Below are 24573 nucleotides of genomic sequence, written 5' to 3'. Positions count from 1 at the left end.
CTAGGTTGGGGAGGGGCAGATTGGGGATGGATGTAATAATTTGAGAGGCCTGGGCCTACTAGTTCCATGTTTGTTAAAAAATCACTTGCATGTTATTATAAGACATATTGCATGAATAGTTTTCTAGCCAAGTGGGAAAGGGGAAAAAATGGGCCACAGTTCCTTTTAAGTAAAACTGAATATTGAAAGCATGGCTTGGGTAAGGCTTGGGCCCTATTAATAAACGGGCTTTGCTGGGGATTACACTGATATGAAGAAACAAAAATGGGTAAAATTTATAGATTGGTAATGAGTTCAGGACTGGGGAAAATTGGAAAGGAAATGGACTGCCTTCAAGTCAATCCCGACTTATGGCTACCCTATGAATAGGGTTTTCATGGTAAGCAGTATTCAGAGAGGGTTTACCATTGTCTCCTGTGACGTCGTTCCCCAGCACCACCTGTGAAGCTCTCTTTGTGGCTACCAGCAGACAGGAACATCAGGTTTATTCTTACCCTTTACAGCTCTAGCACAGATTTCAACAAATCCCACTGCTAGGCAGCACCACCAGTCACTTTCTGTAACCAAAACTCCCAGAGACTTTGCCTAAGTCTCTCTATAGCTTGTTACTTTGTGACTGTGTGCCTATGCTGTTCCCAACCCCCTTGTATCTTTATATTTAAAGCACACAACTCTGGGTTGCTCTGGATACTTGACTTGTTACAATTTCTCCCTTTACCGCTGCCACCATTAGATACAGTTTCTGTTCAGCCTTGGTAATTACCTTGCCCTCCCTTCTGGTCTGTATATTCCCCCAGCCAAGGATCAGGCCTTTGGTAAACCAAATAAGTATTTATTTAATATTAGAAATAACAAGATTACTGAAGGAATGTTTCACAAGCGTATGGTTTCATCTATATTCTGTTAGGTACTTGACTTCTTACTAATTGCCTCAGAACTCCGACTCACTCTCAACAACAACACCTCAACCTCTCTCTCCACCTCTCAATTCACCACCTCCCCGATTCAACTGTCATTCTTCCATTTATACTCCCAGCCATTCAAATGCTCAGCCAATCATCCAGCATTCTACTGCTCATGTACTCCCCCTCCTCTTTCACTCCATTTACCATATGTCTTCCATATAAACAGCACTTACCATATTTACAATATAAGCAGGAACATCACATCTCCCTCTGAGGCTAGTCCTCCCCAGTTAGCTAGGGCCTGCTCAGCTTGCCACAGCTGCACAAGCCATCCCCTTCCTTGTCCGCAACTGCCGGGCAACTGGGCTCCTTAGGACTATACAGCTTGCCCATGGCTGCACAGGTGGCAGGGCATGTAAACCCTGAACCACTCACTGTGGGGGAGATCATCAGCTGGCAGTTTACACCCAGGAGACACCAGCGGGGATTTGCACTCACAGACTCTGGACTCCCAGCCAGGCTCTCCTCCCCACTGTGCTATACCAGCTGTTTGGGGGAAATTAGCATATGATTAAAAAAACCCAACAACAGAAGCTTTAAAAATAAGTAAAAATAAAGGGTGGTGTTCAACCAACTTTTACTCAAAGCAGGTCCAATAAAATTAAAGGGACCTAAATTAGTCATGAATACAACCCAATATATTTTTTGAGATAGTACAATGTTAACAAATATTTGAATATTTGTAGCCTTTTGGAAAGGAGCACTCCCTTTGACAAGCAATCGGCATGTGCAGAGAAATATAATCCTTGTGAATTCTTGACTATCTCAATGTTTTGGAGGTGTCCTCTGAATCCTAGCACAAATTAGCCCATTGTCTTCTATAAATCTCATTAACAATATGGAATCTTAGCAATCTAATTTAAATCAAACTAAGTATGGCAAGGCTGCCTGCCACATCACACCAAGGAACTTATAACACAGGTATCCAAGAGCCAGAACTGAAGGCTGATGGTATATTTACATGACTTAACATAAAGGTGTGGAAATGAGGTGAGGATTCACAGCAAATGCATATAGGATTTGCACCCTTATTCAACAAAAGAAAGCTTCTCAGTTCTTTAGTGATGATCAACCAAAGTGTGCACATGTGTATTGTAAAGTGTGTGTGAGTGAGAGAGAATAATGTTAGATCAGAAGACCAAAGTTTCAGCTACACCAGCATACTGTTCCCAAAACTGTCTGGCCAGATGCCTCCAGGAAGCACTAAGAAGGGCGTGAAGGAAATAGTCCTCCCCTGCCATACTCCCCTCAGAAACTCTTGTTCAGAGGAACACTGCCTGTTCCATTTTACTATCATTAGTCGTACTTCTAGTAACCATTTCCTCCATGAATTTGTCTATCTCCCTTAAAGCCGGTGGCCATCAACAGCATCACAGAGAGCGTTATGTGAGCTATAAGATGAGGTACTTATTTATTGTATCTTACGAGCTCAAAAAATGTTACAGATTTTCCCCCATATAATAATTCCGAAAGAAGTTCATAAGTTAAATAAGGCTTTTTAGAGCACAAAGGGCCAGAGAAATTTTTTTAAAATAAATACATAAGTAATTCTACTTAAAGAAAATTTAATAATTATAACAGCAGCAGTTAGGGCAGTTATAGGGATTATACTAATATATTGCATTGGAAACGCTTTGAACATTTGAAACGCCAAGAATTCGCAAAAATATTTTGCTCACCGCTCACATAACACGCTTTCTTAGTACTGGAAACAGCACAACCAGGAGCACGTACCAGCCAATCAGATATAAGAGATTCGACATGCTATCCAGCTGCAGGAACTATCAATTTCCTCGCCTGGGAATGCTCACAACCAATCAGAAATAACCGGCCATTCTCAGCCAATCACGACTCAGTTCTGTTTCTGTCAACGAATTAAAAAATGGTAACTACTTTCACTATCCTATCGGAATGATATCTGCTGCTAAAGGAGCTAATACTCCCGCCTTCCTCCTAAGTTGTTACAGAAGGGAGGGGAGGAGGAAAATTGGAGAGGCGGGACACCACAAACTGACAGTGACACTAGCCACTCAATGAAGGACGCCCGTCACCCCAGCCAATGACTGTGTGGTCACGTGCCGGTTAGCCATTGAAAGCGCCGCGGTTGCTATGGTCTACCTATGGACCGCCTCACCTGTTGCAAGGGGGCGTGGAAACGGAAGTCGAGCTCGCCGAGGTCAGAGGCCGGCTGTGTTGATGTTGACACTAGGCCGGGCCGTAGTAGCTGCCGCTGTCAGGATACCACGAAAGACCCGAAAGACAAGAGAGGGAAGAGTCAGATTTGGTCGACTTGGGCTGCTCAGGATAACTGCTTTCTTCTCCGGCGCCTCCTCGGGATTGATTGATTCGCTCTCTTCCGTTTCCCTGCTGAGTGGTGGTTTTGGGGAAAGCGATACACCGTGATTGACCCTGTCATCCGGGCACTTGTCGCCGCCTTCCCCTTGTACCCTTTTCTATAAAGAGTGTTTTACCATCCCCTTTAAGCCCTGCGCCCACATAGTTGCCCTTACTCCGTTTTCCCCTTAGCCCTCTTCATCCGGGTAACCTGCCTACTACTTAGCCCTCTTCATCCGGGTAATCTGCTTGCCCCCTTAGCCCTCTTCGTCCCGGTATTTACCCTTCGTCCCTCTCTCTTTTTCAGATACTTTTTTCATTTATTTCTCCCTCCTTCTGCTTCATCTCTTCCCCCCTCCACCTCGGAACCTGACCCATATTAGTCCTTACATACGGGTACTCTACAAACCTATCGTCCCTTGTTCATTTGGGTAACTCATTCCTTGTCCTCTTCATCCGGGTACTTGCACCCACCCACCTCACCCCGCGCTCCCTGAGAGGTCGCCGGCCTCTTCCTCCCATCCTCTTGCTCCCACCCGCTCTTGCCATGACTATCTTGCCCAAGAAGAAGGCTTGCCCGGCAGCAGGGGACGGAGACAGGGACCAGCCTGGCTCTCGGGGAGGAGGCCCGGGTGGCCCAGGGGGTCCCGGCGGCGTTGGAGGCCCAGACCCCCGAGGCTGCTCTGGCGCTGACTCGCACCCGCGAGGCACCGGCGGAGGCGTCGGAGGAGGAGTCGGCCCCGGTGACCCACACTCAGGACGCGGTGGCGCCCGACCCCGGGCCTCGCCTCCTCCGCCGCCACCCCGCTGGGGTCTGCCCCCCGCTGGGTCCCCTCCGCCGCCCAATCCCGGGGTCGGAGCCGGTGGCGACGGGCCCGGCCTCGGCCTGCTGGACTCCGGAGTGGCCGAGGCGCGGGGCGGGGTCGGTGGCGGCTGCTGCTCCGGCCCTGGCCACAGTAAGAGGCGGCGGCAGGGGGGGCCTGGCGGGGGCCTGGGAGCGGCGGGGCCTGGCGGAGGGGGAGGCAACAGTCCCGAGCAAGATGAGGCCGGCGCCGGCTACAACAGTGAGGACGAATACGAGACGGCGGCGGCCCGCATCGAGAGCATGGATCCGGCCACCGTGGAGCAGGTACCTCGTGGGGGTGGGGAGAGGGCGGCGAGACCATGAGTTGTAGGGTAGGGTAGGGTAGGGTGGGGTGGGTGGGAGGGAGAGGCCTATATAGCTTAAATTCTTTTTGATGTCTTTGTTCCTGGGATTTTTGTTCTGTGAAGGGCGGTGATGGCGTAAAACAGAGTTCGCTTACTTAGCACCGTGTAGCTAAAGATGCCCATTCGTGCATTACGTAGAGGCAACTCGCCCATCAGGGGGTTCCTGATGAGTTCACCCGTGTGAAACACGCGTTTGTCACTTAACTCACTTCATGCTTTTAGGTGCACAATTAACACCCGTGGTTACACCACAAAACATAACATGCCAACTTACAGGTTCAAGGTAAGGGTGCACTTGGAGCATTCTCGGGGGTTCCTGGAGGAATCACTTTTGCTGGGTTTATTCTAAGTAACTGTAGGGGAATGAGCAAAAACAGAATCTGAAGGTCTTTTCTTTTGCAAAGAATTGAACCATCTTGTTAGTAATGTTTAAATTTTGGTATCCTGTGTAAAAGGAAAATGTGTGCAAATTCACTGTTTTGGCTGGTCACATGTTAAAATGTGAGGCTTGTCTCAACAAAATCCCTTTTATATGGTGCTGTAGGTGCCTTGCTGTATAATAGATGGAGGAAGGGCTACCTTCTGGCTGAAAGGAGGAAAGGCCTGTTCTGGTGATTGCAAGGAGATTTTATAGTAATGGGGGGGCACTGAGAAAGCTGAGAGAAACGGAGGAAATGGGTTTGAAGGGAAGGATTCTTTTGTTCATCTGAAGAGCTGATGAAGGAAAGTTTTAATAACTTCATTTCAAAGAAAATAACATTGTACATCATCCCCTTATAGAATATGAAGTTATTTTGGGGTGACGAGAGAGATGGGAATTTCCTCTTTGAGCAAAGGATAAAGGAAATAAAATCCCTATAGAGAAAATGTTTCCAGCATGGGATCCAAGAGGGAAATAAGGAATGGGTCTCTGTTGTAATGCATTGGGAACTTGAATCTGTACCTTAACATTTTGCAGTGAGAGAAGAGAACCACCCACCATCTTGGTAGTGGTGATATCTGAGGTCAGGAATGGTGCATGGTCCGGTCCCCCTGTGTATATAGAAATGACATTTTCTTTCCTGTAACTCCAAACAAATCTTCAGCCAGTGAAAATGAAGGTCGTTGCCTGAGAGAAACTTGCTTCTGTAAAGAAAATGGATTGGCTTAGTTGGAAAGGGATGGCATGGCAGTGTAGGTGTGATTAGGGACCATTTTAGGAGGCAACAAAAGTAGTGGCATGCTGTGGGGTTGATGCCCCTCTGTGCTTCACTATGATTAAGTTCTTTGTTTCTAAAGAAATGTGGAAATACGTATAGGGGAACAGTCTGCATTTTGAGAAGTAGCAAAATTGAGCAAATTCACATATTGGGGAAAAAATCTTCCTACTCTATGTGCAAATATATGAAATTGGCTTACATGGAGTCAGCCAATCTACCCCAAGCCACTGTTTCTTCTGATTGACAACTGCTTTCTAGTGTCTCGGGCACAGGCCTCGTTCCAGTCTTGCAACCAGAGATCATGGGTTAGTAGAGCTCCCCTATAGTGTTTCTAGTTAGGTCTCACTACTAAAGTATGGCTTAGGTTTGGCCTTATCTGTAGTGTGCTGCCATTTGCTGATGTATAATATTGGGTGTTCTGCCCAGTGGCGTATAAATTGTTTGGTCGTCCCGTCCTGTTAAACTGTTCTAGGCAAAAAGCCTCCTTGGTCCATTTGGAAGCAGATCTGTCCTCTTATTGACCTACTGCTGTGTCCCACAAGATCATGATCCCAGACTTGTGAGGAGTGACCAAAGGAGAGAAATACTTCAGATGAATCTTAAGTATCTAAGCACAAGAGAATCCCCATTCCACAAAATGCTTTTGGAAGCTAGCTTGAGAGTTACTACTGTGATGGCTCTAGAGCAGGGATGGCTAACTTGTGATCCCTGCAGATGATGTTCGACTACAGTTCCCATCATCCCAGATCACTGGCCTTGCTGACTGGGGCTGATAGGAGTCCAACAACATCTGGAGGGTCACAGGTTCCCCACTCCTCCTCTTGAGCAAACATTTTTTATCCTCAGGAAACACTTTCTTCATCTGTATATCTGCTGCAAAACCCCTGTGTGATGCAGAGGATTTTTGAGACATATTCTTGGCTGCCTGTTCAGTGTCTTCTAAATGTACTTTTGACTGGCAATCCAACCTAGAAACAGAGTTCGAGATCAGTCGGATATTTACGTGGCAAGTGAGAGGTAGCCAGACTTGGAATAGCTAACACCATCAACAAGTGCTTCACTTTTTTTTTTTTTTGGAAGTGATGTGAAATCCAGATGTTGAATGGCTGAAACAGAATTCTTGATGGTTTGGAATTTAGCTTAAGGTTCTGCCAGATGCAGCAATAAAGAACCTGAAAAACCATTTCCCACTGCTATAGAGGAAAAAAGGCAGCTGTTTTAAATTGTAGCACTGTGAATTTGGCCTGAATATTTGTGTGTGTGTGTGTGTGTGTGTGTGTGTGTGTGTGTGTGTGTGGGGAGAATGTCTTGTCTTTAAATACTGGACAGCAAGCATATTGCCTAGGATAGCTGCAAAGTTTTTGTTCTGAAGAAGCCAAATATTTTCTGTTTTGTTGGTAAATGTTTATGTTGCCTTCCCCAAAAACTCAGAGCAACTAAACTGTATGAAAAACGTCAAATCAAAATTTATTCCAAATATTCAGTAAAGAGGCACCTATATAGCAGTGTGATTCAATTAAATAATGAGCTGGGTCAATTGGGCACCCCCACCCCCATGTTTTATGTTGACAAGCAGTCCTAATTTCCATATTTCCTTACGATGCATGTTAATAGGATGCAATGTCTTGTAAACCTCTTTGAGGTTTTATTACAGTTACGTGGTGTATAAATTTTATTTATTTATTTAAATAAAATAAATATTGGATGGGGGAGACAATGTGGTTTCAGGACAGGCCTATAAAAAGGCAAGTCTGGGGTGGAATATTACTTGATGTCTTCAGTCTATATACACTGCCTCATTTGGAGTATTTTGTTTGAGGTTGCTTCAGGGGGTTGGAAACATTTGTTTTGTGATGCATGATATGTCATGATGGATTCACACATGTTGAGTGATAAATGAAAAATGCCTTTAACTCCCCAGGCAAGGATGTTTCTTGTTAAGAGGACAGCCGCTGTGAATGGCTCGGCAGTGCTCTTGCTTGTTTTAACATACTGCTTACACATTGCTCCTAAGATGTCCTTGGTCAGCCAACAGTTGTGATGGGGCACATGAAAGGCGATGATCTCAGAAGCAGGCCTGCATGGTCTTCTATGCATGGTCCTCCAGGCCACGTACTACAGCCCATCAGGTGTTTGTTACACTCTCTGTTATTGCAGCCTGCCCAGGCTCAGCAGAAAGCATCTTCCAGGGAGACGGTAAAAAAAGGCCAAACATATTTCAGGTGTGCGAGTATTCCTGGCTTCTTTGTGTCTGGGAAGTAGGATACCAGCAATGCAGCTCCAGTAGTCTGTATGGAACTTATTCTGAGCCATTGGAATTCAGTATCTCCACAGACATGGAGGAATTTCAGTGTGTGTGTGTTCATCCACCAAGCAGTGATAGCCTTGGGCAGCGCTAGGCTTCAGAAATTCCCCTGAGGAAATGCTAATTTACCCTGAAGCTTTCCTTCTGATGTGGAGCTAGTTTTGCAAAGAACTCCCCAACAGTTACAAGGCTAACAAGGTCTTTTGCTCGCCATTCTGCCTGTGCATATCTATTTATTTGTAAAATTATGATTGATAAAGGATATCATGCTTTTCAGCCTTAAAAAGGACTTCCAATATGGCTTGCAGTAAAACACATTTTAAAAAACCCACACCACCAACAAAGCTGAGAGCAAAATATTAATTGGAACTTGATAAACTGTAAAAAGAGACCTGCTTCCCCACCCAACTTAAAGCAGATTGAAATGGTCTTAACAGCTTGTTTGAAGCTTTAGAAAGGAAGGAGCCAATTGAACCACTCTAGGAAGGGAGTTCCACAACTTGGGTGCTGCAACAGAAAAGGTCATGTCTCATATTTGTCGATCATGACATACAGGACCGAAGTGACTTATGTCAGGTGTCCCTGCCTGTTGCTTGGGATGACTTTTAATTGCTACAGGTGACCAGCTAGTTACAATCTTCCGCAGAATTCTGCTTAACACTGTGCAGCTCTGTGTAGAAAGAAGTCACCTGGTTGTCCCAACTCTCTTGTTCTTGTGTGTCCATCACCAGAAGATCCATAGCTAAAGAGGCACAGAGTTTCTTTGTCTTTAGAGATGTGACTCTGCACAGGGTTCTGAAGGTGAACTTGTAGATGTGCACAGCACATGAAGCAATTATATTAACTGGATCCTGGATCCTTATGTGTAGAGCACTTCTTGTATGATGGGGGGTTGTTGGACTTTTTTCAAACAAGGCCATGTTGACCCATGATGATTGTTATGAAGTAAATTGGAAGCCATTTTGGCAGGGATTGCACCTCATTTGTAAATTGCCTAGCACGTGGCTGGTACTGAAGTGTTCATTTGAATTAGTAGCAGTACTGTAACCCAACCCACAGTTACTAATGATGCCATCTGATTTAACACAAATGAGGACTTGCTACCTTGTAGGATTGCTCACATATTACATGCTTTCTAGATGGGAAATACCTGAGTTTATAGGATAATCACAAATGGTACCTGCACACATGTGTGCTTTATCGGCCAGTTGATGTTTTCTGTGTCTGCATATCACAGTGAACCATAATTTAGCCATGTGATGTGAAGGGCCTGGACTCCTTCCAGGCTTGATTACTCCCCCCCAGCAGCTTGGAGGAAGCTTTTCCTTTAAATGAAGCTTGTAGTTGTATTTGAACACTGACTAGGTCAGTTTCAAGACAAGTCAATTTTAAACCATAGGTTATGAAGCTGGCTTATTGAAGCTAATCCTAGTTGTTGTTAAATTGTGATCCCTATTTCGAATGCACCTGAAAGCTCTTTTGCTTTCCTTTAAATTCTGTTTGTGAACACCACCTCCTGGCTACACAGAAGGAGAGGGGAGCATGAGCCAGGGAGGAGGCTAGGCTAATTTATGCCCCACTAAACCATGGTTTGGCACAGTGTATGAATGTAGCCTTAGACACAAGCATATGCACATATACATTATTTTCACCATGCACTATATGTGCATGTGATAATGGGTTTTATAGTTTCTCCTACATGAAAGTGCTTTCTGTATAGGAAATACGTAACATGGCGTAGCCATACCTCTTTTTTCCTGAAGATGGTCAGATTCTGTGAAGCCTCCAAGGCAAGGAAAATTCCATGGCAGTCACTGAATTCCTTGCATTGCACCTGTCTTCTGAATTCAGGGGCAAAGCTGTGTGCATGGTTTGGCCTTGTTTTTTTAAAAAAAACAAATTGCAATGGGAAAGCCCCCACATCTGCTACTAGCAGGTATGGATGGTCCAGTACTGGCCTGGGTTGGTCCCCTCTACCTGCTATGTTTCTTTAAAGAAACACATAAGGCCAAACAACATGATGAACATTGCATCTAGATTGGCCTTTAGTACATTCATATCTTAGGATGCATTTTTCTCCTTTCAAATACCAGATGGAGGATAGCTTACAGGATACTTGAAATTGTTCGGGCAGAATCTGGACAAAGATGTTCTCTATAGAACTCAATGACAGACTGGCAAAATGTTATTCTGAAATCCAATCTTGAACTATGCAGTTGGTGAGTTTTGCCAGTGTTCCACAGCTGTGACGGTAGCTGTATATCCTTAACACATGTAGTAGGCACAGGCCTGGAAACTGTAACTGGATATACAGAGACTCTGAAGTGGATGGGATTGTCAATCTGGTTTCTTAGTGTGTTGAAGCTATGTGGGACTGTTGTGAGTGATTAATGCACAAGTAAAACACTGGAGTAAATCATCTATAGGTGAGGGCCAAGAATCCAGAAGTCTAAAATTCTATAGGTCCCAGCAGAAAATCTAACACTGTACCCCTTTAACGGTGGAAAATACACCTGAAGTAAATCAGCCATGGCAAAGGTAGAATGGGAAGAGACATTTTAAAAAGTATGGGGAAGAGTGAAAAGGAACTGTTGAAGGCTAGGACAGAAAAAAAGTTTGTTGTGGTCCAGAATCTTTTATGGACGAAATTGAAGAGTTCTTTTTTCACTACATTTCTGACGGTGGGACTATGTGTGTGTGGTGTTCATATTATTTCAGTTGGTCAATGAAAGAAGAGTGTTGCACCTGCTTACTAAGAAATCTGGAGCAGCTGTTGACTGATTCTGTAAATAAGTGGTGCCTCATTCAGATCATGGGGGTGGAAAGAATAGAAATGCACTCTGTGTGGTGTGAATGAGCAGATGCTATTGTGAAAGTCAGAATGGAGAGGTCTAAAATAGTCCCTGTACTGGCAGGAGCCAGTAGCAACACACCAGTATGGAGTAAATGTCTTCTCTCTTGGAGCAATCCATTGTCAAAAAATGGGTCTGTATCTATTTCTGCGTATTGCAGCAAGGGCTTACGGCTCCCATACTTGAGATGATTGAAATGCACTGTAAGTCACCACTACCACGCTTTCTGCATATCCTTATGTTGCCAGACCTCCTAAGTAGGTTTCAAACAAATAAAGTGGATCATATCAGGATCATTGTGTTCCTGCTTTGTCCATGGATTATAACCACTCCAGACTGGGATCTTGTCACTTTTGCACAGCAACCAGCACCCTCTGCTACTACGTTTTAGTAGTAGAATGCCTTTCTATTCTCCAGGATATGTACTAGTCTGCCTGTCTGCAAAATAGCAAGAATATCAGCATTAAGTTATCCATGTACACTAGCAGTTGTCTGCAAAAGTTTTTCCAAGGCCAACAGTGTCCTAGACAGGGGGTGGGAATAGCACTGTGGTCCATACCACCAAGTTCAGAATATCTTCTTTAATACAATACAAAGAACCTGAACTTTGGGAGGGGAAACCTTTTGCCCTCATAGTTGTGAGGAAAGAGAAATTCTGTTCATGAATGAGGTTTATTTTCCTTTTCCTTTTGAAAAGCATGTTCTAGTTTAGGTCACTAAATTTGGCATTTTTCAGGGGCTGGAGTAACAAAACAAAATCAGCATGCTGTGTGCAACCTGTTGAACTGCATCTTTCAGTACCCTGTCTGAAAGCAGCAACATTTCTCTGTATAGCTGTTGTGAAATGCCGACTCCAATTTGTAAAAACTCTAAGGTCTATGTATCTGTTCAATTTTAAATTATATATGATCCCAGGGTAATTTGTGCGTGCATTTATTTATTTATTTATTTATATAAATAACATTACAATGTTCTGCTTATGTTTCAACATACAGTGGCGTGAAAAAGTATTTGCCCCCATCTTATTTTCTGTGTGGTTGCATATTTTTGCCACTGAATGATACCAGATGTTGAACCAAAACCTAATATTAGAGAAAAGGGAACCTGAGTGAACAAACAACACAAAATTTTGATACAGTAGGGCCCCACTTTTCGGCAGCCCACTTTTCAGCGTTCTGCTAATACAGCGGCTTTCAGTTAGAGTAAGGCCCCACTCATACAGCGCTTGTTCCACTTATTCGGTGTTTTTTGGGCGTGAGGCGCCATTTTATTGATGGAGTTCTGCTTTTAGGCGGGGGTCTGGAACGTAACCCGCCATATGAGTGGGGCCCTACTGTATTTATTTATTAAACAAAGTTAAGCAACACTCAATGCCCCGTGTGAAAAAGTAATTGCCCCCTTAGACTCAAAACCTGCTTATGCCACCTTTAGCATTAATGACTGCAACCAAACGCTTCATGTAGTTTTTGATCAGTCTCTCGCAGCTCTGTGGTGGAATTTTGGCCCACTCCTCCATGCAGAATAGCTTTAACTCAGTGACATTTGTGGGTTTTCTACCATGAACTGCTCCTTTCAGGTCCTTCCACATCATCTCAATGTGATTTAAGTCTGGACTTTGACTAGGCCATTCCAAAACTTTTAATTTCTTGTGCTTCAACCATTCTGATGTAGACTTACTTGTGTGCTTCAGATCATTGTCTTGCTGCATGACCTAGCTGTGCTTCAGCTTCAGCTGACAGACGGATGGCCTGACATTTTCCTGTAGAATTCTCTGATACAAAGCAGAATTCATGGTTCCTTCAATGATGGCAAGTCATCCAGGTCCTGATGCAGCAAAGCATTCCCAGACCATGACACTGCCATCACCATGCTTGACTGTTGGTATGAGGTTTTTCATGTGGAATGTAGTGTTTGGTTTTCGCCAAACATAACGGGGCCCATGTCTCCCAGAAAGTCCCATCTTTGACTCATCTGCCCATAGAACATTGTTCCACAACTCTTGAGGATCATCCAGGTGCTTTTTGGCAAACTCTCTAGATGAGCATTCATGTTCTTAGTGAGCAGTTGTTTCTGCCTTGCTATTCTGCCATGAATCCTATGTTTGCACAGTGTCTTTCTGATGGTGGAGTCATGAACACTGACCTTAGCTGAGGTGAGAGAAGCCTGCAAATCCCTGGATGTTGTTCTAGTGTTCTTCATGACTTCCTGGATGATTTTATGCTTTGCTCTTGGAGGGATTTTGGCAGGACGGCCACTTCTGGGAAGATTCACTACTGTCCCAAACTTTCTCCATTTGGTCAGTATGGCTCTGTGGTTCGGTGGAGCCCCAGAGCCTTAGAAATGGCTTTGCAATCCTTCCCAGAGTGATATGCATCAACAACTGTTTTCCGGGGGGTGTTCAGGAATTTCTTTGGATTGTGGCATGATGTGGCTTTGGAACCTGTGTGCTGGCAACTTCAGTCTGATGGCAAGGGCCAAAGTTAGTCAGATTTATGTTGGGTAGGGCTGGCCCAAATCACATCTGATTGTTTACCAAGGTATTCAAACTTCTGGCCCTAATCATCCCTTCCATTGGGTTGAGTTAACTAGGGGGCAGTTACTTTTTCACATGGGGGCATTGGGTGTTGCTTAACTTTCTTTAATAAATAAATGAAATGAGTATCAAAATGTTGTGTTCCCTTTTCTCTAATATTAGGTTCTGGTCCACGATCTGATAACATTCAGTGCCAAAAATATTCAACCATGCAGAAAATCAGACAGGGGGCAAATACTTTTTCACAGCACTGTAGTTTTCAAGGCAGTAACATGTGATATGAAGTGTCATTGTGAAAATTTCAAGAGTGGTAGTTGTGAAAAATGAGCCAAAACATGTACAAAGATACAAAGGATGTATTACTGGTATGGGAGCATTCTGAACATGTCTGCCTATTTCTACAGGACAATTTTGCCCTGAGATATGTTTTATAAAACAGGCAATAACTCAGCTCATTATCATTTGCATAGTTGTGTGTGTGTGTGTGTGTGTGTGTGTGTGTGTGTGTGTGTGAATGAGAGGGGGAGAGAGAAGGAGAGGGGGAGAGAGAAGGAGAGGGGGAGAGAGAAGGAGAGGGGGAGAGAGAAGGAGAGGGGGAGAGAGAAGGAGAGGGGGAGAGAGAAGGAGAGGGGGAGAGAGGGGGAGAGGGGGGGAGAGGGGGAGAGGGGGAGAGAGAAGGAGAGGGGGGGAGGGGGAGAGGGAGAGGGGGAGGGAGAGGGGGGAGGGGAGAGGGGGGAGGGAGGGGGAGAGAAGGAGAGAGAGAAGGAGAGAGAATGGTGGTGGTGTGACCTGGGCTGCTAGTGTAGGCGTTAATAGAATAAGGCTGCAATCCAGTACATGTCTACTCAGAAGTAAGCTCCATTGGGTTCAATGGGACTTTCTCCCAGGTAAGTGTATATTGGATTGCAGCCTTAGCTGTGAGTTTGGAAGCTTTCCCTTCAAATCTAGCCTTTCCCATAAAGCCACTAAGTGGCCTTAGGCAAAACACTCCTAGCCTCAGTCCTCCATTGTTATATGGGGATGAAAATAGTTGCCTGCTTTACGTTTACCTTGGTAAATTCTTACAATAGTCCTGTCTGTGAAGTTCATAGGGAGCTATGTTGGCCGTTTTGCTTCCTTACAATTTGGCCTGTTGGATGTTGTCAAGTGATCCTAAGGACCAAATATATTGACCACAAAAAGTTTGGAAGGATACAAACCGGGCTTCTAGTGCCAGGAAGTGAAACATCATCCGGCACATACTTCTAGTCCTTTTCCATAGCGCCAAGTATACAAATGGATGGTTCTCTTTACCCCAGTTAGTTGTTCAGTTTGAGTGTAGAAATTGTAAAAATGGGGGCAGGGAAGGATAGGTATTGCTAAAAAAGGGAACTTTGGGAGGAAAACCTGGCAACCCATGAACTTGTCTGTCTTCTCTGTTGCCAGAAGATGGCAGCACAGTAATTTAAACTATAAACGCAAGGGCGAGGAGTTCTGTGTGCTTTTCTTTGGAAGTTCTGACAAATCCTGAGCTGATGAAGGAGGTCAAAATTAAGTGTTCTAAGATTCAGTGGAGCAAGCCCATTGACTTAAGTTGTTGTTGCCTAGTGTGTTTGAAGTAGAAATTACCTCCTGGCTAAATGCAGCTGCTTGCATGCTGTTCATACAGTTTCATCTGACCTAATAGAATGGAAACAGGAGAATCTAGTTCTCAAAAGAAAAAGTGCTGGCTATTATGGGATCAACTTGAAGGCAGTCCATTTCCATTTCATTAAGATTTATTACAGCCCAGCACAGGTTCCTTCCTCAAAAACAATTTCAAAACTTTCAAATTTTATTTGTGCACCTTGCACAAATGTTACATAAAGAGGACCTTTCTAGTCCTCATTGGGATTTTTAAAATTGATTTTTTGTAAGTTTTCAAAGCAAACAATAACAAAACTGGCACGAGATAAAATAATGCCTTTTCATTATTGTTGGAGTTGATGCACTTTTGGTAAAGAGCACTGAGACTGGAGAATAGGTGTGTGGGATGTCTGCGTAGGAAAATGTAGAAGGGGCATTTATGTAGCCAAGCATGGTATGGAAGTGCTACTCTTCGAGCACTGGGCATTTGCACATATTATGGACCCATTACCAAATGTCTATTTCTAATCATGAGAGCTGAATACTTGCTTTGTACTATATGACCCCTCAGAAGCTGATGAACCCTTTCCTATTGCTGTTGTGGCCATGGAAGGCCATTATAATCCCATATTAAAACTACCTCAGTTGGTTCAATGTTGAGATCACTTGGTGTCTCCATTGATAAGCCCAGGAGCTATAATTATGGTCATTTCTTTGTGTGGATCAGCCGCTAGGGGGCAGTGGAACCATGCATGGGGAAATCCCTTCCTTATTCCAGTTGTGGATTTTCAGGCTGGTACCCCATTTTTGGATTGTTGCGCATGTGGTACTAGAGAAAGAGTAGAATATGTCACACTCTCTAGCTTGGGAGATGGGGATGCTGTCTAACTTGCTGACATCTGCCCCTCCTGTCACCAGCAGGAACACAGGTTCGAGAAGGCGCTGAGAGAGAAGAAAGGGTTCATCATAAAACAGATGAAGGAAGATGGGGCCTGCTTGTTCCGGGCTGTGGGTAAGTCCTGCCTGCTGACGGGTCTTCCTTTTAGAGATTGGACAGCAGGCGGCACTAGAGCTGAAACAATTCCCCACCCTCAATTCTGCTCAAAGTCCTGCAAATGTTAAGATTGCATATTTGCAGAATACTTGGTATAGTGTTTAACACCTGACACTAGATTCCATTATTTAGATTTGATCATTGACTTTACCATAGTGTTTACTACTTGATGACTAGTACTGGGATACCTGCAGTGGGAAGACAAATCCCAGTGCCCAATAGGCATGGGGTCTGACTGGCACCTTGGTTGCTGAAGGTGGGAAGTAGCCTCCACCTCCCAAGGATGCCACCATTTGTTGGGCCTGGTTGCTGACACCCTTTACTCTCCTTTTCCCCTAGTTCATTCCTCTTTCATTGCAGTTTACAATCTTCTCAGACGGAGGTAGAAGTGGCCTACTAGCTAGAGAAAGGTAGTGGAACTTGGACACCAAAATGCATCAATGGGAACAGGACTGCTCCTCTCTCTAGCATGTTCAAATCCCCATGCCACCTTCCAGTCTGATTTCTAGAAAGTGATGGTGGCTCCTGAGTTTTGTAAAGAATAAAAATTTTTTTAGAACTTGCATGTCCCAAAACTCTCAACATTTAGAGTGGTAGGGCAGAGTTAATTGTGTCATTATCATCTTTATGCTACTTTGTGTACTAGTTTATGAATACTGGGCAAGGAGGAGAAAGTGGCTTTGCTTAAGAGTATATGAATAGCACAATAGGTTGTGTTCCCCTTAGTGAAAATAAAAACTAGGGTTGTGGCCACCTAAGTCACAGTCAGAGTAGATCCAATGAAGAAGTTCACTTGCGCAATGGGATTTCACTGTCCTCTGCTTCCCCAGTACACCTCCAAAATCTGTTCTGGAGAGTTTCCCACCTTCTGGAGCAGATGTTGAGGTGGGGGTGGAGGACTGAAGGGAGAGGACTTTGGAGTCCCTTTGCACGAGTGGAAGTCTGTTCCACTCGTGCATGAACAGCGTTGGATTCAACCCATTGAAATTAATGGTCTTGGTTCAGTGGGTCTACTCTCAAGTATGACTTGGTTGGATACAACCTGATGTAAGGTCTAAAAGGTAAAGGTAAAGGTGTCCCCGCACTTACAGTACGAGTCGTTTCCGATTCTTAGGGTGACGTCTTGCGACATTTACTAGGCAGACCGTATATATGGAGTGGGATTGCCAGTTCCGTCCCCGGCCTTTCTTTACCCCCCAGCATATGCCGGGTACTCATTTTACCGACCACGGATGGATGGAAGGCTGAGTGGACCTCGACCCCTTTTACCAGAGATTCAACTTCCTCCTTCCGTTGGAATCGAACTCTGGCCGTGAGCAGAGCTTCAGCTGCATTACCACCACTTACCACTCTGCGCCACGGAGAGACTGATGTAAGGTCTAAGACTGAATTAATTAGAGAAACAATGGTTCCAATACATTTTGAGTTAAAGGTCGCTCTTCACCAGCAGAAAATGTTTTTTATAGATAAACAAGTTGAAATAAAGTGTTTTTCAAAAGTACCATTTTAAAGTGGCCTTTCCTAACCTGGTGCCCTCCAGATGTTTGGGATTACAACTCCCATTATTCCTGACCACAACATTTAGAGGTCCAGGTTGAGGAAGGTTGATTTAAAACATGACATCTCGGTCTACCTCTCCACCTCAAGAGCTTTCCCCTTCCTTCCAGTCCTGTGTGTCTGATATTTCTGCTTTGTTCTATATCTCTCACAAACTCAATATGCTCAAAACTGAGCTTCTCATCTTTCTTCCCAAGCGATTCTCTTATTGATCGTGCACTGTCGCTTGAGAGAATGTTAGGCAAGATGCATTAGCTTACCCCATATTCATTCAGTCATCCAGCCATATCACATTTGCCTGGGCAGCATTGTGAAAATTACACCCTACATCTCAATCCCCATCCTCTTTCCTAAAACTCTAGTACCTTCTCTGGTCACCTTCCTTATTGGGTCTTGCAACTTCATTCTCTCTGGTCTTCTAGCTTATTCTTCTCACCTCTACCCAGATTTCTGCCACCAAAATCATTTGCCACTCTCCTTGGACACTAGGCTCCTGCCCATGCCCTTCAGTCCTATTATTCCTATCTCCCTCAATTTCCTAGAGGTTTCTTGCTCCCTTCAACAAAGCCACTTGTGTTCTCTTGCTGCCCCTGATGCCTGGAACACCTTCCCAAAATACTTGTGATGCCCCTTCTTGCATATCCCTCTGTGAGAACCATCTTTTCTGTAGAGCTGTTGGCTTAAATTTTTAATTCTCTCCCCCTTCAGAAACTAACCCTAAGTACATGCAGCTACATTCTTCGCCTGCCGCCTTTGTTTCTTTCTTTACCCTCCCTGCCACTTGAAATGTCAAATGATAAACTCAGCCAGGCAGGAATGTGTTGTTTTGCCTGTGTAAATTGCCATATACCTAGATGGTACATTCTTACAAAAAAAAGGGGATCTCCAAAAAAAAAAAATCCTGTTTCTAAGATTATTCTGAAATGGTTTCTGGAGCAGCTCTCTTGGAACTCATAGCACAACTCTGAATTTTGTAGAAATCTGAAATTTCCAGTTCTGGGCACTACCCTCTGGTAAAGTGGAAATACTTCAGCCCCTTCCCCACAGCTGTAATGCATTTTCTAGAAAGGGTGCTGATCCAGTCTCCCTTACAAGAAGTAGGCTGAAAAAGACGTTTCCTCTTAGATAGCGGTGGTGAGTGCGCTGACCACTTTGCTACTTATGATCTGAGTTTTCTTAGTAAAACCTCATCTATACCTAGAAGAGGTTGGGGCTTGTCACAAATAGGAAAGAGAAATATGTCAAATAATCAGAGTACTGCCCCTCATGTTTTTTAAAATATAGATAGCATCATCAATGTGTTTGCAGGTTATGGGACATAATAAAAAAGACTGGTCCTTAATACATATCAGCATAATCACAATACAGTTGAACTAAGAGTAGGACATCTTTTGATCAAAGGTTGTCTAGGACGAGACACTGATTGAGTTGATAGAACGGTGAATTTGGATTCTGATTTCATCTTGATTATGTACATGACATGAATTTGGCTGAGTTTACTATCTATCAACCTCTGTTCCCCATCAGTAAATGGCTCCAGCTTAGCCACTTTCTTGACCCATTGCAGTCTCTAAGATTAATCACAAATGCCCTTTTCTATCTTTGCGCCAAGTTTTCCAGCTAGGGTTGTTGGAGGAGAGGCATCCTCTGTGTCTGTTCCCCACTTGTGGATCCTCCTGACCTAGGAGACTAGCTGTAGACCCAGCGGTGAGGATCTTTCAGAAGCATATAGCAAGGCTTTTACTTTGAGGTAGTTGGAGCTGTGTTTAGTGGGGGTGGGGAGAAGAAATGTTCTTGCAACTGAACATTTCTGTTCCACCCTATCCTCCTTTGCTATTTTAAACAAAATAAGTATTTTAAACAAAAAGTAAAGATAGCTGTCTTGGCCCATTTGGAAAAAATCCAAAATCCATATTGGGGCAATACCTTTATTAGGTGAATCGAAAATGAATAAGCTTTGTATTTATAAAAGTATTTATATACTGCCCTCTTGCAAAATGTCAGGGTGGAGTACAACAACATTTAAAAGCAATACAGAACAATCATTAAAATGGCTGGCTACTCAAAAAAACATTTTAAACAGCTGCATAGGCCTGTTGGCACAAAAAAGTCTTCAAGAGATGCCTGAAAGTCAAAAGTGAGGGTGCCTGCTTAATTTTTGCTTGAAGAGTGTTCCATAGCATGGGACCAGTGTTACTAAATACCCGACTTCTGGTTGAGGCCAGTTGGGCCTCTGTAACATAAGGGCAACTAACAGCTTTCCTCTGGATGATCTCAGTGATCAGGCTGGGATGTCATGGCTCAGGAGGTCCTTAAGGTATCCTGGGCCCAAGTTGATCAGGACTTTGCATATCAATACAAGAGCCTTGAACTTGCTCCAGTAGGTTATGGGCAGCCAGGGCAGATGTTTTAGCAGGGGTGCACATGCTTTTGGCTGTCTGCCACCATGAGCAAACTAGTTGCTGCATTTTGCACCCTCAGGTGCTTCCAGACATTGCAGCAATCCAGTCTAGAGGTTACCAGTGCATGCTCTACAGTGGCCAAGTGATCCTGATCAGCATACGACTGTAGCTGGCGTACCAGATGAAACTGATAAAAGGCACTCCTAGCCACTGAGATCAGTTGAGCCTCTTAATGACAAAGGTGTATCCAGGAGTAACCCCTAGTTACATACCTGCTGCTTCAGAGGAAGTGCAGCCCCATCTAGAACAGGCCACTGGCCTATCTTCTGGGCATAGGAACCACCTACCCACACAGTCTCTGTCTTCCCAGGATTCAAACTCTGTTTCTTGGCCCTCATCCAGTTCACCACTGCATTAACACTGTTTCAGAGCTGGCACAGCCTCTCCTGATTCAGCTGTTATGGAGAAACAGAGTGTGCTATCGGTGTACTGATGGCACCATGCTCCAAAACACTCGTATAAATGTTAAATAGCATTGGAGACAAAAATAGTGCCCTGCTGAACCCCAGAGCACAGTTGCAAGGGAGTTGAAGAACACTTCCCCAATGCTACTGTTTGGCCTTGACCACGCAGGTAGGAATGGAGCCACAGTAGTACAGTGCCTCTGATTCCTATCCCATACAGTTGATCCAGAAGGATACCATGGTCAGTGATATCAAAAGCTGCTGGGAGATCGTGTAATAGTAACAGAGTTGCACTCCCCCATCCTTCTCCCTATACAGGTCATCCATCAATGCCGATGAAGTCCCAATTTGAGTTCCAGAACTCTTCAGCTGTCTTGATGGTAAGCAAACCAAGGGGGAGGGAGAAAAAAAGTTTACCAGCAGCCAACCTCCCCCTCCCCCCTTTATCATCTAGACAGCTGAAAAGTTCTGGAAAACTCAAAAAGCTAGCTCGCTGTTTTGTGATATTATGGTTGGCCTAATAAAGGTATTGCCTGAATAATAGATTTTTTAACTCTTTTAAAATACCCATTAAGATATATCACACATGCATTAATTGTTTATTTTTCACTGTATCTCTCTGCCTCTTCCCACCAGTTAAAAACATTGCTCCTAAAACAAACAGGCTGAAACTTTGATAACCATTTATAGCAGCTTTTACTAACATGGTGCCCTCCAGACATTTTAGACTACAACTACAACTTCCATCATTTGCTGTGCTGAGTGGGCTGATGGGACTTGAGTCCAAAGCATCTGGAGGTCACCATGTTGGAGAAGACTGCATTTATAGGTTGCAAAGCTTGGGAGCATCTTCTGAGAATGGTTTTTTCTATGCCACCCTCCAAATTTTCTTATGTATGAAGGTGCTTTCCAGTCTATCTCAAACTCTTTGTGGTGGTATTAGTCAAAACCAACCTCTTTTAAATTCTTCCTAGAACAGTGGTGGGGAACATGTATCCTTCCACATGTTGCTCCAGCCAGCTTGGCCAGCGATGATGGGAGTTGAAGTCCAACAGCATCTGGAGGGCCACTCTCGCCTGGAAAATTCAGACTTAACAGATGCTGATGTAACGTGTGCTTGAGACATGTTGGCTGTTGCATTCCACACCAGCTGCATCTTCATGCAGTTAATATTTGTTTTTGTTTTATAATCGTCGTGTCAGAAGGAATCAAATGGCCGTTAATCCAGTTCTGTGCTGCAAGGCAGAACCATACACCCGCAGCACCTGCCCCCAACCCATCTACTCTACTGTCACGCCAGTGGTTTGGTTTGCATAACCGAGCATTGCCTACTCTACCAAGTCAGCTCTCAAAGTCTCCGGCTGCAGTCATTCACAGCTCCTGTTGCCTGACTTCCTTTATAATAGGAGATGGCAGAGACTGAACCTGGAACCTTTACCGTCAAAGCATGCACTCTACTCTTGAGCTGTGGATTATCTCACAAAGTACACACACAACAAAAAAAGCCAGGTGATTCATGCAAGTGAGCCAAGCTGCATGTTGTAGAAGAAAGGTGATCTCCCCACTTCCTCCCAAGGCTCTTACCAATGTGACCTGGGGGATTTGATCTTAAGGGCAGTCAGTCCTTGAACATTAGTAGTAGGCATCCACAGGGGTGAACTTTAGATATTACAGCACTACTATGGGAGCCCATGTCCCATGTGTTTGTCCTGCTATGCTACTATAGTGTTTAAAGCAGGAATTGGGGGGGGAGAACCTGTGGCCTTCCAGATGTTGTTGGATTCCAACTCCCATTAGCTCCAGTCAACAAGGCCAGTGGTTAGGGATGATGGGACAATTGCCCTGTCCAAACCTTCACCACCTCTACTACTTTAGACCTATACAAAAATATTGTACTGTACATAGGCAGGGCAACTGTGCAGGTCCTTATCAAGTATCCACATTGCCCAGCTAGGATAATTTGGGGTATTAAGGTTCTGTGTGATTGGCACTTCCCACATTTTTCTGTAGCACTGTGGATGAACCTGTGAAAGAAGTTTCTCTGCTGCTAACGTTGTGTCTAAAGGGAGCCTGAGTCATCTAGAAACTGAAGCATTCTTAACCGTTGTGAAGGTGCAAGCTACACATCCCTAGAAACCAAAGGGCAATTATTGCCTTTTCACCATGAAGTGGGAGCCTAGATGAGAAAGATTCACATTTGAAAAGTGCTTAATGACTGTCTTCCCAGAGAGATTGGTGATTAGCAAATTGCAAGATCTTCCTGTCACAGAGGGGAGAGCTTATGCATGTTCTTTTGTGTAAATTAAAACTTATTGATATTTGCAGACCTTTCTCTCATAGTGCCTTCCTGAACCTTAAGTGAGTTGTGATATCTCATCACAGCTATTCCACGTCTGTCCTCCATGATGACGGATTCTCTCTTGGAGGAATCCATGAAGCATCTTTTTCTTCAGAAACAGCTAAATTTGCAGTGCATTCTCATAATTGGACCAAGAGGTCTAGAATTTCACCTTCCAGAAATCCAACTTTGGGAGTTCAGAAACATCTGTGTTTTCTGGCTGAATATAATCATACTGAGTTGCATTCTGTTATTTAATATGCTTGGATCATTCTAGGGTCTCCTCTGCTGCCTATATAGGTTTTTTGCCTAGGTCTAGACTTGCAGAGGAAGTGAAGCACACCTTTTCTCTCTCTTATACCCCACTGCCCTCTTGCCTCCTGGCAAATGGCTTTTGAATGAGGCAGTAGTTTCCAAAGTGGCTTGTGAATGGGGCATGAAAGATGAGGGAATAATCAAGAATTTCACTGTTTGTGTGAGCCAAGGCAGCGATTTTGCCTCCTGGCCTTGATCTCATTTAAAGGTGTATCTTTTCTGTATCGCTTTTACTGAGTTTTAAACTCTTGGCTAGCTTGTTTCCACTGCAAGCTCTTCGAAAAGAATGTTCATGCAGTATTTGCTTTCTAAGTAGGTAATGGTTCTCAACTGTGCCCTGCAGGGGGCAGCATAAGATTTACAGCTTACCTTTTTTCCATCTCTGACTGCCACCTACAGATAAAGCACCCCATTCCTCGGGCATAGAAGGTTTGTGTTAACACACCCTGCTTTACTGACTCAGCAGATGGCAGCTCTTGGAGAAAACATGACTCTGCAAATTGTCTGGTGACACGGCATTTTTAAGAGATGTGGGGTTACGATAAATGGCCAGGAGCTGGCTTTTAATCCACTGAAGTTTGACAAAATTGTATGTGTTGGGAATGCATGGTGGTAGAGTTGTGTAAAACAGACAAAAATGTGCTATAACAAAAAATTGTATGTGATACACACCCATAATTGGGAGGAGTTGCCAGTCTGTTTCCTCAAAGCATTTAGCACCTACTTTTAAGATCTCTATGACATTAGTGTTTGGATATTGCTACTCTCTGTCAGCCTACATTCACAGTGAAGCCAGTGTGTTTTTGCCACAGTTGAGTTAGCATTATCTATAGAAGCACAGTGCTGGAATGGATCTAGTCTGATGTCTTCTCCTTGGCAGAGTAATCCATGTGCACCAATATTGCTGCATATCACTGCCCATTCACTGGCTACGCATCTACGCCCAACCTCATCTCATCTGGAGTAAGCAGAACCCATGCCAGAACATAGGAAACATTTGCTGTGTCATGCCTAAGACCCATCTAGTTCAGCATCTTGTTATCACAGTGACTGACCAAATGCCTCTGGGAAGCCTACAAGCAGGACATGAACACAGTAGCACTCTCCAGACTTGTGCCCCCCAGTGACTGGTATTCAGGTGCCTTCCGAGTTGAAGGAATTGCTCAGAATTGCTCAGAATTGCTTTACTGAGCCATAGGAAAGGTCCATATAATCTAGTGTCACTTGCCAGCAGTGGCCTGCCAGAATTGCTCAAGCTGAGCCCAGAACATCCTTCCATTTTTAGTTATCAAGGGTAATTCACTATAAATAGATCTATCCTCCATTAATTTCTTATCCTTTTTAAGGGCATCTTGGCTAATACCCATTGCCAGATTTTCTTCCTATTTAATAAAAATGTGAGCCCTCATGATGTCGTGTGGCATGACACCGGGGGCGAGGC

The 24573-nt window shown here is 44.2% G+C and overlaps 1 protein-coding gene across 3 annotated transcripts in view; it reads left to right on the top strand.

The window, feature by feature from the left end:
* The first annotated feature begins 3078 nt into the window (after nt 1-3078).
* OTUD5 (OTU deubiquitinase 5) overlaps nt 3079-24573 on the top strand; it is a 64267-nt gene continuing 42772 nt past the window's right edge. The window contains exons 1-2 of one of the 3 annotated variants that reach the window (XM_061614262.1): nt 3079-4428; nt 15924-16014. In XM_061614262.1, the coding sequence (XP_061470246.1) occupies nt 3847-4428; nt 15924-16014 (673 nt within the window). In that variant the 5' untranslated portion in view covers nt 3079-3846. Of the gene's footprint in view, nt 4429-4711; nt 4792-15920; nt 16015-24573 lie in introns of those variants that run through there. The other 2 variants (XM_061614260.1, XM_061614263.1) reach the window with 2 other exon arrangements.

Source organism: Rhineura floridana, chromosome 3 (genome assembly GCF_030035675.1).
Source record: "Rhineura floridana isolate rRhiFlo1 chromosome 3, rRhiFlo1.hap2, whole genome shotgun sequence".
In the NCBI taxonomy this organism is placed as follows: Eukaryota; Metazoa; Chordata; class Lepidosauria; order Squamata; family Rhineuridae; genus Rhineura; species Rhineura floridana.
Note: the sequence above shows the minus strand (reverse complement) of the source record. Positions and strands in the feature narration are given on the sequence as shown.